The sequence below is a fragment of the Rhipicephalus sanguineus genome, chromosome 1 (assembly GCF_013339695.2).
Source record: "Rhipicephalus sanguineus isolate Rsan-2018 chromosome 1, BIME_Rsan_1.4, whole genome shotgun sequence".
Lineage (NCBI taxonomy): Eukaryota > Metazoa > Arthropoda > Arachnida > Ixodida > Ixodidae > Rhipicephalus > Rhipicephalus sanguineus.
In genome coordinates this window covers 79,115,901-79,129,642 of record NC_051176.1, presented here as the reverse complement: position 1 = coordinate 79,129,642, position 13,742 = coordinate 79,115,901, and the positions used below count along the sequence as shown (strand labels likewise).

Sequence of the window (13,742 nt, the reverse complement as noted above, 5' to 3'; positions counted from 1 at the left end):
AACTTCTGGTGTGAAGATGGAGCGAACATTTCTGGCTTCCAAGAGCACCGAACTAAACGAAAGAAAGACTAAGCATGCTGTGTGGTTAGCGTAGGCGTGCGCACGGGGAGAGGGGGGGGGGGCATCGCCTAGTCATCTAAAGGGGGGCGCCCAAGTCTGCCCCATATCTGTAATCTTTATTCAGTCGCACCTGTTCTGTCATTGCTTAATGTACGGAGTTAAGACGACACAGAGAGCCAGACAGACAAAGACCTTTATTTAGGTCCTGAGAAACGCTACTCCTTTAGAGCAACGCCGCGGGCCGCTCCCACGTGGCCACGTGGAGGCCTAGCCTCACCTCCGCATCGTGGGCTCTCTGGACAGCTCGTAGTTGCGGTAGAAACTCTGAACTTCGTAAGGCGGAGTCCCAATCCTCTTCTGTGAGCCGACTAGGGCCCCGTAACGAGGGGCACCGTCGGAGCATATGTCCAAAGTTAATAACCTCCCCGCAGCCAGGGCAGGCAGACTCGAAAGCCTCCGAAGAGACGATGGTGATGAACGATACACTAGGATAAGACCTGGTCTGTAGCATTCTAAACGTGACGGTCTGACATCTTGACAAAACAGCTTTTTACTATAATGGAAGCCAAGGGCCTGTTACATTCCACGGACTGTTCACTTTCAACCTTCACTCCCGAAAAGCCTGGTAACAACGGCAGGCCGTTGGGAGAAGCACGATATCACTTCGTCTTCATTTTTGCGTCCATTGCGAAGCTTGTTTTTTTTTTTTTAATTCAGACTAGACCACCGGGGGGCTGTAGGGTGGGAGTGGGGCGCTACGGTCACACTCGGCTCACCCTAATGGTCAACCTTGCGCACAACTGTGGTGATTAGCCAAACTGAAGAAGAGAAATTCAAATCCACATGAGAGCAACGAAGGAAACGTGAAAGGCAGATGAACTAGGCCTCGGTGATAAACAGGAGCAAGATAAGTAAAAAAGTCACTAAAATGAGTAAAACCATTCGCACACTTCACAATTCTGGGGCCGAATGCGCGAAGCTTTTCTTTCAAAAGTGTTCTCTGCCATTGGGCAGCTGCGCTCGCTAGTGATATGCGTAGCATCAGGATTGGCTGAAAAATGTCTTTTGCGAACAATTATCGCGTAAGGCACTTCTGTGAATATGGACCCTGGTTTCTCCCACGGCAAACAGCTTCACTCTTAGGGTTCTATGCGAGTAAGTTGCGTACCAAAGATCGTGCATGACAGTGAGCACTAAATGGAGCTTAGAAAATAGAAGCCGTAGTTGATGAACTGTCAGTTAATGTTGACCACATGACGGACGTCGAAGTGTCGGACACAATAGTTCGACAGTGATAGCTATTGAAGTTAACTTATGCCGCTCTTGCGGCGCAGAAGCCATCTTGTTTGACTGCGTGTCAGAAATTCTGTCAGAGTCCATCTACAATGGCTATCTCAGTTGGGCGAAGGGATTAGCACAAACATTTGCGCAGCTTGCACTGGATACCAGGTCATATAAGACTAGCGCGCTACTACATGTTATATATACAGATATATACACGACAGATCAATGCAAAGATTGTGAAGCACGAGCTACCTTAGAACATATCCCATGGGAATGCCAGGAATGCCAGGGAATGCCAGGGATGAGAACGCGGCCTCCACCGACAGCCTCCGCGCTCGTTGGCGGCCCGCGATGCTCAGCTCAGCTCTGGACGATGAGCTTTGAGCAATCCAGCGGGCCGATGATTTTCGATGAAAAAGAAAATGCTTGAGGCCCGTGTGCTTAGATTTAGGTGCACGTTAAAGAACCCCAGGTGGTCGAACTTTCCGGAGCCCTTCACTACGGTGTCTCTCATAATCATAGCGGGGTTTTGGGATGTTAAACCCCAACAATTATTGAGGAAGCCGCTAGGAGGCAAGACCTTCTAGCCGACACCTAGGCGGGAGCCCAGCCCTCAAACACGCCGGATACGAAATAGTTTTTTTCTATCCATCCACTGGTGGCGGAATGCTAAAGAGATAACGCAGCTGATGGGCACCTATGTAGTCCTGGCTCTTGCTGTTTTCCTAAGCCTGGCAAATTTTCGCTTTTTTCTTCTTCTTTGAGACTTCTCTCTGTTCTTTCTGTCATTTTTCTTTGTTTATTTGTATTTATTTATATCTCTCTCTATTTTTTTCGCTTTCTTGCTCTTTCTATCTTTCGTGCTCTCTGATCACTTTCTCTCTCTGTCTCTCTCCGTCTCTATTTCTTGCTTCTTTCCTCCTCCTTTCTATCCTTTTCTTTCTTTATCTCTCACTCTATTTATTTCTCTCTTTCTCATTCTTTTTGTGATATCCTGTGCTCTCTCCCCTCCTCCTCACCATCACATCTGTCCTCCTCAGGCCCACTTTCCTTTCCCACCCTACTGCTGCACTGTACTATACAATGCTATTCTTTACTCGGCTCGCGTGCCTGGATAGCCGTGTGGCTAGGACGTTCGCCTTCGGATCGATAGTGCGCGGGTTCGAATCCCGCCTTGTGAAGAATATTTTTCGCCAGGAATTTCTCTATTTCTCTTTCTTTATATCTGAACGCACTTTCTTTATAGCTGAACGCACTGCGGGTCTCGGAAGAACATTTGTAACTGTTGAAAACCACCTGTGATTTCTGTAACTGTTGTTTCTTTTTGGGTAAGGGGGCTATAATGTAATACCAGGTACCAGTCGGCCTCTCATTTTGCTGGTCATATATGAATCCTTCTCAAAGCTGAAAAGAACATTTGTGACAATAATAAACCCGCCACGGTGGTCTAGTGGTTATGGTGCTTGACTACTGACCCGACGGCCACGTGATCAAACCCCGGCCTCATTTCGATGGAGGCGAAATGCTAGAGGCCCGTGTGCTTTGAATTAGGTGCACGTTAGACAGCCCCAGGTAGTCAAAATTTCGGGAGCTATCGACTACTGCATCTCTCATACTGACATAGTGGTTTTGGGACGTAAAAACCCAACAATTATTATTATGACATTGACAGGCCTGATATGCCAAAAATGGATTTTTTTCCCTCTGCTTTAGAGGCATCAGAAAGTCAGAAAGACACCATCTCTCGTTGTATTAGCCACGCGCGAGTGCGACAGAGAGCGTAATATTGAAAGAATTTCGCTTCATTCCTTGTGTGTTATGTCATTGCGCAGACATCGTGAAACACAGTTCATGCAAATACTCCCCTGTGACCGTCGTGTTTGTGCGTATGCATCATGGCTCCTTGCTTGCGAATGACCGGCTTTTCTTCAAGCCATTGGGTGCATGTGATCTTTGAAGGAATGCTTCTGGAGCAAAGGTTGAAGCAAGGGGCCTTGTTTTGGTCGAGAGACAAGTCCTGATAATGTCTCCTTGTTGAAACATTTGCATCAGGGTCATTCCTTATTCGACAACTGTTATTCACTTCAAGCGTTCGTCTTCTCAACATTGTCTTGCTAGGCCTTACATGAGCGATTTGAGGCGTGAATGCTAGAGAAGAGTTGCCCTTGGCCGGATGTCTGTAGAACAATCTTGCAGTACAATTTTGATGTTCACACAGGGGACATTCATCACCTTTTATATCCTGTAAATCAGACAAAGTCAAAATGTGTGTTCGCTGAGATTTTATTTTCGGCGAAGTAACATTCTTAATGAGAATTTTTTTGGCCCAGAATGAGAGAGACTTCGCGTCAGCCTAACGTGTCTTCAGCCGTAGTATCCGTGTCCGTAACCATATCCACCGAGTCCGTATCCACCGTAACCGCCGTATCCGTGCTTGATGTGCGTATGGTAGGCGAACGCGCGGCCGACTGGGTAGCCGTAGCCATGTCCGCCGTAGCCGCCATAGCCGCCGTATCCACCGTATCCGCCGTAGCCACCATACCCTCCATAGCCGCCGTAGCCACCGTATCCGCCGTAACCGCCGTAGCCTCCAAAGTATCCGGCGAAGGCGGTGGCAACAAGGGCGAAGAAGACGACGGCGATCTGCAAGAGGCGTTGAAGCGATAGTGAAAGCTGTGGTAGACAGTGAAAAGACTAACTTGCAACGCTGCCGACTAAATATTCGAGTTAAAGTTTATTCCTGGATAGGCTACTATAGACATGAATTACAGATAGCGGCTACGGAGTTTTATACAGGACACAAAGGTGACAGGGTACTAGCCTATACGAATTGGCGTTTCTCAAGCGGTCTTCAGTGCGGCTGGTTGCACTTACACGTTTGCGATCGTCTTTTATATAATGCGTTAACTGCGTTTTAGGTAATTCTATGCAGCTATGCATGTCATACAAGTTGACGAAGCCTTTAAGGCACGCACTTGAATATAATGCTCATATTGAAGTTGATAAGCTTATCATCACAGACAGTCGATGCTTTTTGCTTAGTTACCAAAATTAATCCGAAGACCCACAGTACGGCGTGCCTCATTGTTATATCTTGATTTTGGCAGGTAAGACCCCAGAACCTATGGGATGTCTATATATTGTTTATTTATTTAGACCTTATATGGCACTCACTAGAAATAACTTCCCGCAAAATAATTCTGAGAGCTTTTTAGAGGACATGGTGGAGGCTGTAGTCGATTATTTCGTTATTATCTCGTTACTGATTTTACTTATCGACCGTCTCTTCTTAGATATTGTTTGGGATATCATAAAGTTATGGGCTGTTGCTCTCTGCGATAAAACTAAGCATCATAACTTAAAGGGCAGCTGTCGTTTCCTGCAAATAAGCTGACTGTACATTCGTTGGTTGATCACAGCAAGTATCACTAATGTTATGATTTAGATAACCAAGAAAGATAATGTGCGTAGAAACTATACGTGGAATGCGTAATGACTCGCGTTCTAGTAACTAAAGGGTCCAGGGCCCGACTTCACAAGACGCTTGATGATCTACTTTTAGGAAGACTATATGACAGCCAACCACAAAGGTAAGCGAACACTGGCAAACAGTCCTTACTAACGAAAAGTTTTCTTAATTTTTCCTCAGGTTATTCGAGGCATAGAGTTAAGTAGTGACAATGAACTCTACATTAAAACAAGAACAAACAACGGATATATGATAGCTTCTGCACAATCTAGCCAGTAAAAGAAGTGCATTACCAACCTACAAATCAAATCAAAATTTTAAGTTCAACGGCTACTGGCCAGTGAATGTATCCTATAGGCTAAAGGGTCACTTCATAACTTAGCCAGATGACGAAATGTTGGTTATAAGTTACGTTGACTTTTGCATGACAGCGGCAAAAGAAACAAGAGGAACAGAGATGAATTCGGCACTTATGACTCAGAGAGCTCCCTTAACGCTAGGTCTTGAGTTAAGGAAGCGTTCTCTGGAAGGTCGAGACAAAGTACAAGCAACACGGGAAGTGACAAGCCAGGAAAGCAAAATAGGAGAAAACCGCCGCTAATGAACGCGAGAGTCGAACGGCGAACTGGATGCATGTTCGCCGAACGACTTCAGTATCCAGTGCGGAGACGAAGGGGTCAGCGGTCTTCCGAGTGCACGTATTCCACACGATGCGCCGGCAGCGAGCAAAACGGTGCGGAGACACGAGAGTCTTACCAGGGACCTCATGGTTGGGCTTGCTACTGGCTCTGCAGGCAGTGACACTACTCAGCACTCACCTCGGGGCCTTTTTATACAGCGGTATCACCCCTACGGCACCGCCCCCCTCAGGGCCCTGGGTTCCCTCGCAAAGAAGTCGATCCTGCAGGTCTGCATTCTGCACATGTCTTGCAGAAGGAGAGAGGAACAAAGAAAAAAGAAACACGTTCCGCGACTTCTTTTGTATCCAGCGCAGGTCGAAGCGTGGAGTCGGCCACACGAAGGTACACGTCACGCTAAACGCGATCGAGAGAAAAAAAAAAAAGAAAGGACCGTCGTTCGCGCAAGGTGTGTGGGTTCTGAAAGTGGAGGGTAACCTTATCCTCGTAATTTAGGGTTCCGGTCGCCCCCGGGGCGTTTGCACGCACTCGTGCGGGTCTCTATTTTAGTTTTCCCTCCCCTTCGAGATTCTTGCTGACTGAAGCGTGAAGGTTATGCAAGCCTTTCTTCACGCCACCTACTGTGAACCACACGAAGAAGGAAAAGCAGGGAGGGAGGGGGGGGGGGGGGGTGAACTGCTCTTCAATCACGACCAGCTCCGAACACGCGGATCGGTTTCAAACTTACAACTGGACTGGTTTTCGGTGGCACTGAGAATTCGGCGACTCTCTTTTTGTCGATTTTAGTGTTGTATGGGCAACGCAAATGCCGAAAAATTCGTCTTTCTTCCATTTCCTCGTGCCAGATGCGTGAGCAACGACGGCCGATAGCCGAGTTCAGTCAGAGCTCCTATGCCAAATTGCAGTATGTCTAAGTCTGCTTTGCCAGTCAGTGCGTGGTACGGGAACGCTGAACCTTTGCACGAAAGGCAGATCGAGCCAAGAGTCAATTGTTTGGCCCCTTGCCCTACACTTTCGCAACGTTGCGTTCAATCAACTGGAAGCTTCGCTTCCTCTGTTCAGCTCTTGCGTGCACCAAACTAATAAAATATTACCCGAACCTGCGTCACGTTACACTATGCTGAAACAGCAAAAGTGAGCAGCGGAAGAAAAATGAAAGCGAAGCTGAATCAGTAAACTATCGCAGGCTCGGAAAAATTGGATGAAAATTTCAACAATAAATTAAGCACCAGTGTGCTTAATTCTGCAAAAGTTATCGCCTTTGTTCATCGTTTTATGCATACGTGAAACGTTTGCAGCTCGTCATAAATTAGTATGGAGAAGTGAAATGTGAGCATTCTGGTTTTCAAATACGGATCGCATGGTTTTCGATAAGAAATTCTCGCCTCAATATCTTTTCTTATTTTTATAACGAGCGAATGAACCGTGCTACTATGTTTATTTGTGCATTTCGCCTCAGATCATTTTGCCATTAGGTCATCATAATATCTATGCTTCAAGTTTTCAACGGGAACCAACCAAGACTCTTGGCGAATCATCGCATTTTACATATTTCAAAGCTGTTCGTTTGAATAGTCGTCCTACCGAATGAAGTTCTTTTTTTTTTAACTTTCATTAGCAGTAAAGCATTCGGCACTAGGTGTTAGTCCAACCTGATATTTCTGATATTTCCAACCTGATATAGTTCAACCTGATATTTCTGAAATACATCCTGTTACGATTCACCCTTACGTCTACATGTTTGGTGCGTGAATCACGTTTTGTGTTTCTGGGGTGTGACGGAATACCAGCTGATATCAACTCTATATTTGCGGAGCCTCTTCCGTTGGTCCCAAAGAGAGGCTTTGGCACCACCGGTGAGAGAAGGTCCCCTACGTTCGCCACAAGGGGAGGAAGCAGTTGCGACCACTGGTGATTGAAGGACCCCCCTCGCTCACCTGAGAGGAGGCAATGACCCGTATACGGGTACCACTGCTGTGTAAACACTCGACCACCAATTTAAAGAAAATGAACAAAGCTAAAACCTCGTAACCAGTGCGAGTTTCCCGTTTAAAAAAACTAAGGACTATTGGGAGGCCTCACAAGCAGAGTTGCTAGTTCCTTTTATAATAAGCGGATTTGGGCTTCTTTTATTTCACAGAGTCGCTTGTAGAATTTTCCAGTCGCTCGTCACGTTTTTTGGCTTTTTTGCATTTTCTCAGCAAATATATTTATTTTAGTGATCATCACGTTCAGCAATAGCGCGTTTGTCGATGACTTTGAGTAGTTGAGTGTTGAAGTCAAACATACGTGGGAGGAATCAACTAGTAACGTTAATCATGCACTGGCAAACATGCATTTAACTGAATGGAGACAACCATGGAGACAATGCTAAAAAGTAAACATGTGCTTTCGTTCATAGGTGCGCATATTTTAGCTGTACAAAATAACCAAGGTGACTTTTTTTCAACACCCTTTCGTATTTGAGTGATATTTTTTGTTATAATTAAAAATATTTTGAAGAATGGGAAAATGAATTAAATTTCCGCTTCTTTGTGAAAGACGCGCCACTTTTTGGTGGGGCTTCTTTTGTGATGATTATTTGCTTGCTAGCTCGGTAGCAACTGGTAACTCCGCCGAGAAGGGACATATTACCGCCCCGCCGGACTCTTACCCTCTCATCATTTGTTCTCTCTTTATGTTAATAAGTTGCAAAGTTTAAGCCTAGTTATATGTCGTCCCTGCACGGCCACCTTGTCTGCTCACGCTCACGACCACTCATCCTCAGTCATTATATAACCTTGGATGCCAAGCGCAAGGCTGGAGGATAGGACATCGCAACATTATATTTAGTGCTATGAGGAACGTTCCTCACTTCAGCATTCTTCACCTCGGTGAACTCTTTGGTGAGTTCGAAAAGTATTGAAGGACTATGGTTCAACCAACAGCTGAATTTTGTATATCGTAAAGCAATGAACGGGGCTAGTTGGTGAGCGTTCATGGTTGAATGGCGCTTATAGTGTAACACTGACGGAAAGAATAACGAACGACGATGAAAGCACACTTACGCGGCACCACGTATTCGTCCACTTGTCGTTCTTCCTTCATCGTTCATTATTTCTCCCTCTGTGTTATTACCACGCGGGCTTCTTTTACTATTTTTATGTAACCGGTCCGTTACACGTATAACCACTGCCTTGCGCACACCACGCCCGAATGTCTCGGAACCTTCCAGATTGTTTTACAATAATCTGATAGGCTTGAGCGCGCAAACGCGAACAGTGGAATTTATTCTGGAACTAACACGGCCGCCAGAGATAAGGCCCGAATATTCGATGCCACATGTATAAACATAGGCGTGCGCAGGGGGGGGGGGGGGCGCCCCCCCCCCTAGTCACCTAAGAGGGGGGGGGGGCGCAAAGTCTGCCCCATACATTGACTTAATAGGGAGGGGGCGGGGCGCTGCGATGAACCTTCGCCCGCCTTCGCCCCCTCTGAAGGGGAACCCTGCGCACGTCTATGCGTATAAAGGTTGAGTGGTCGACGCATTGTACCGCAGATCAGGTTATCCGACGACCGACACACAGTGCTTGCCACGATCAGTATACAGCGTGTATTGCTTGTACTTTAAATTTTCATTTCCTGGGCACAATTTGGGCGACCCAGCAGGCCCGCGAGGCGGCGGAGAGGCAAGACCTCGACGTCCCCACGTGGGAGGCCTAGGCCCAGCCAAACAAATTGCTGGTCTCAATAAAAGTTTATTCCTCCTCCTCCTCCTCCTCCTCCTGGGCACAACTTTGCCCGAATAAAGAGTTTCGTCTTGAACACGCCGACAGGGGCCTTCGTCAACGGCACGACCACGTGGCATTATGCTAAGCACAATGGAACCATAGAAAGTGAATCTTGTAACTGAAATGCCGACAATTTCTTAGCGCGCAATCAGTTAAGTGTCGTCGAGTGCTAGCGACTCCTGGTGACACCCCGAGTATATGACAGCCAGTGACGCCTATTTAATAAAGGCTCTTTAAGTTCATCGAGGCTGTTCTTCATTTCATCTAGAGTACCATCTAACTATCGTGTGCGCAGATGGCCTCATTTTTCTTACGTTCCATTATGGCTAACCTTAATTTCCACCCCATAGAACTGGTAGCTCGCATGACATAGCCAAAATATGAAAGCTTTTGTTCCATTACCTTCGATTCGAAAGAAGATTCAGGATTTGTGTCTATTAGGAGCCAGATATTTGTTCATTTAGCAGTGTGTGGAATTCTGAGAAGAGTACGCCTGCGCAAGAGCTAAATATAGTCTAGTTTCTTTTTTATTCAATTTTTCGGCAAGGTGCACGACGTATGAACATAGATTACCACGGCAAAGACCAGGGCCTTTATAAGGCGAATTTTGGTTTTGAGGCTGACATCTTTGTCTTGCAAAATCGTTCGCAATCCACCCATTGCTCTCTCTGCTAATATTGCTACTCGTTGTATTCGTTTTGTAGAGCTACTATAAGTGCGTACTGTGGATTCTAGGAAAACAATGTTTTAAGCCTCACCTGCTGTCGCAAACTTAGTCTTTTTTTATGCCTAGAAAAAGAGCAGCCTTCTCGTTTTCTTCTTTTACCTTCAGAACTAGCGTTTTCAAATCTTCTTTACTTCCTGCTACTAATGTAATATCGACTGAATATCGGCGACAGTAACGAGGCGACTGCTTTCGTCGTTTCAGGAATGAATGAGCCGTATATGCGTGCAAGGATGGCGTCTGAGAAACCTGAACTTCGTCTGCTCTGTACGCCTTGTACGGAAGCACTCTGCATGGACCGTATACTGCGTCCGTAGCACAGCCCGAGCTGAAGCGGCCGAGAAGCTTTCGTAAGTTTTTTTCACAAGCACACCCTCAAGTAAGCTCTTGGAATCTGAATTGCTTGCTCTGCGGATGAAAACTTGGAAAACCTGGAAGGCGCTTGAGCTTCGCCTTCCAGAGTAGAACGCGATAGCGTGATCGGGCCGCCTCAACCATGATGCAAGGAAACGAACATCTGTGCGCGCAACCTTGGGCGTTTCAAACTATCCTAAATGCCTGCTACAAGTATACAGTTGCGATGTGCCCACTACGCCATAATTATTCCTTTTGCCAATCGGCGAAGTATACTAACTACGCGTCCGTAAGTTGCCACGCGCACCTGCAGACTTTGCGCATGCTGTTGCTGAATATCAGTGGCGTAGCCAGGGGGGAGGGCACACCGGGCCCGTGCCACACCCTCGAATTTTTTTCCCCATGGGATACAGAGCCCAAATGACACTCGAAACCATTTATCTGCCCAGACCCAATGTTGGGTCAAAAAGGATACCCCCCCCCCCCCCGGAAAAAAAATTCTGCCTCCGCCACTGCTGAAAATGATGATTAATTATGTCTGAGCGCGTTGTCATGGGTGGGCCTTTAAAACACCCACTCGTTGCGCAGTTCACATGTTCTTACGCCTGGCGTGATTCAACGCTTCTTCCACGAAATAGTACATGCGTTAAGGAGACTCCTCCCAAACGTGATATTCATGTAGTGTTTTCTTTTTTTTTCTAAGCAGTTTCAAGCAATGGCGTAGCTCCGTGGTAGAACAGCTGCTTGCCACGCAAAAGGCCTGGATTCGATTCTCACGCTACCGACACCGAAATTTCTGCGAAACGAGCTCTTTAACGCTATCGCGTTAAAACACATTGCAATACAGAAGCCGCTGTTACGTTCCCGGGTGCTGCGTTTTACCGGCTGTTACGTCGTTTTCGGCCGGCCACGGCATAGCTCCCATAGGATCAAATGCATTTGGTACCCCGTTGAGACGTAGCAACTGTGGGACCATTCCCGCATTGTGTGATGCGAACCGGCCCAGGCGGCCATGTTGACTTTTCACGTGGCTTGGCTTTGTCCACCTGGTGATCGAATTGGCAACCAGAAGCGGTGAGGGCGCCATCTATGATGCATTTTAAATTCCCGCCACCAGAAACATGACCTCAGGGATCTGTATTCTTCATCTAAACATGACTTCTATGACTCGTTCGGGTGCTAAAAATTGGTTTTGACGCATTCAGCAAAAGTACGGACTTCAAGGTTAGTTTGTTGCCCGGAGTAATCCTGCTTGCGTGGAGTGGGTGCCCGGGTGGACTCATCGCTATCGTTATTGTAGGAAATGATTTTCGCTCTGACGGCATCGCGTACAGCAATTACGCTGCCGTTGTCACCTCCGCCATTTTCTCCATCGACGATATCGTGGCCGAGTGTACCGATGCATGCGTCAGTGATGAAGTTGAGGAGGTGGAGCAGTTGCCGGAGCTAACGGCTTAATCGGTCTTAACAGCGCGGGATTTGTTGCGGGGATTTCCACGCATTGACGACGCCGAAAGCCACATGACACTGAAGGTGCTTCAGAGACGCCTTGTACTGATCTGGCGTGAGAAAATGAGCCAGGCAACGCTGCAAAACTTCTTCAAGCGACAGGCTTGAAATAAAATTGTGAGCTTCTCGCCACTACTATAATTTCTCATTTTTTGCCGTTTCTCGGCTCTTACGTTTCTTTTTTTTTTTCGGTGCCGCAGAAAACGTATCAGCGGGGTTCTACTGTATTAAGTAAGCGAGAGGGCCTCAATGCATACACGATGTGCTTAAAGAAACAGATCAGATGTATTCCTCATTTACTATCGGTTAGCCGCCACTCGCAAGCAGTGCTGATTACCGTAACTCATGGCCATTTGCTTAAACACATATGAACTGATTACAAAAACTGTGCAGGCTGTAATTAGAAAAAAAGGTCACAGTTTCGCGGCAAGGCCGAAGCAATGAATGCGATAGCAAGAAACTAATGTTATATGAAGTGAGGCTCGCCAATGGATACTCTCAGTTTGAACAGCGCTCCTGTGGCAAAGGCGGCCGAAGCAGCGAAGGAAACTAGCGTGCTTCAAGTGTCGAGCTGTGGCACTTGATAGTTCGCGCTCATCTTCTGTTTGTTCGTTTAGCGGCGTCCCTTGAGCTCGAGTGGCTTTCGTACGCTGCGTAACATGAGCGCGGACATCACGGTGAAAGCGTGAAACATCCCTCTTCCCCTCAGCACAAGAAAACCGCGCGAGCAGACAGCGGAAGGGCAAGGTTCTCCCTGCGCAAGTATAAAAAGCGAGCGAGCTCGCTGACGACTTTTAAATGCGCCTGTCGTGCTCCTAACGCCATCTCGCTGGTAATGAAGAAACGCTTATAAGCGCAGCCGTCTCTGAGTCTGTCCAGCGGTAAAGGGTGTGTGTATATAACGCTCGCCGTTACCTACGTGGAGGATCTGCGTTTCGTGGCGTAGTGGCTAGCGCCACTCGCTGCGGAGGAAGAGGTCCCTGGTTCGATTCCGCGCCTCGGAAGCATTTTTCTGAATTATTTTTCTTTGGGGCTTTTATATATATATATATATATACACTTATACATATACGGTGCATGACGACGGCGACGGCAAAATCCAGCCGACACTGTCCATATAATTGCTATCGCAATAAGCATGCGCTGGCGCTCATCGCGGCCTTGCGCAGGTGAGAATGAGGCGCGCGAGAGGGGGGGGGGGGGGGGGGGGGGGGGAGCGTAGGAGATGAGAGAGAGGGGGAGGGGCGTGCATGCGCAGTGGGGGTGTAGACACCGCGGGAGGGATATATGGACAAAGCCCCCGCCTTAAGCTGCCTCGCATCTAAAAAAACTCAGAGGATCCATGTATTCACCTAAGACGACCCGACGGCGAAAGCCATCCGGTGTGGCTATTACCATGCACTTTATACCACGCGAGCGCTGTTTTTATTAGCAGGGGAGCTGTTTAAAGCCGAGGTAAATCCTTGGGAATCCGTCGTCCGCACTTTCTAGCCCAACTGCGAGAGCGAAGCCTGACGAGAGGGAGAGCATGGGTAAAGCTGAGTGGGTGAGAGGGAAGCCCAGTATAGCGAGTTGAACCTGGTAGAGAACAGGTAGCGACGGGGAGATGGTGAAGCTGGGTAGAGAGGAGGAGAGCAAAGGCGAAGCTATGGCGCAGAGGTACAGTTAGTGTTGAGTACAGTGTACTAGAATAAGCATTCTACTACGCTAAAGTGTGGAGGGGATGAGAGAGCAAGACCGCGATTGGCTGTGCCGGTGAAAGGATTCGGCCAGTGGTAGCGCGCGCTCGAGCGCAGGCGGTGTTGAAGAGAGAGGAGGAAGGGCGCGCCGAGCGTTGGCGAAATCGGAGGAAAGACGCGCTGATGCCACCAGCTCCGCTGTTTAATCAGCCTTCGCGCTTCGCGAAGTTAAGTCAGTTGAAGCTGCGCATAATT

General features: G+C 47.6%; 1 protein-coding gene across 1 annotated transcript; it reads right to left on the bottom strand.

Moving 5' to 3' along the window:
• Positions 1 to 3,609: 3,609 nt before the first annotated feature.
• On the bottom strand, positions 3,610 to 5,727 carry LOC119393245 (neuropeptide-like protein 31). Its single transcript, XM_037660166.2, has 2 exons — positions 5,570 to 5,727; positions 3,610 to 3,987 (listed from the first exon to the last, which is right to left on the bottom strand). Exons 1-2 carry the CDS (start codon positions 5,579 to 5,581, stop codon positions 3,709 to 3,711), a joined length of 291 nt encoding a protein of 96 aa, XP_037516094.1. The 5' UTR covers positions 5,582 to 5,727; the 3' UTR covers positions 3,610 to 3,708.
• Positions 5,728 to 13,742: the final 8,015 nt, after the last annotated feature.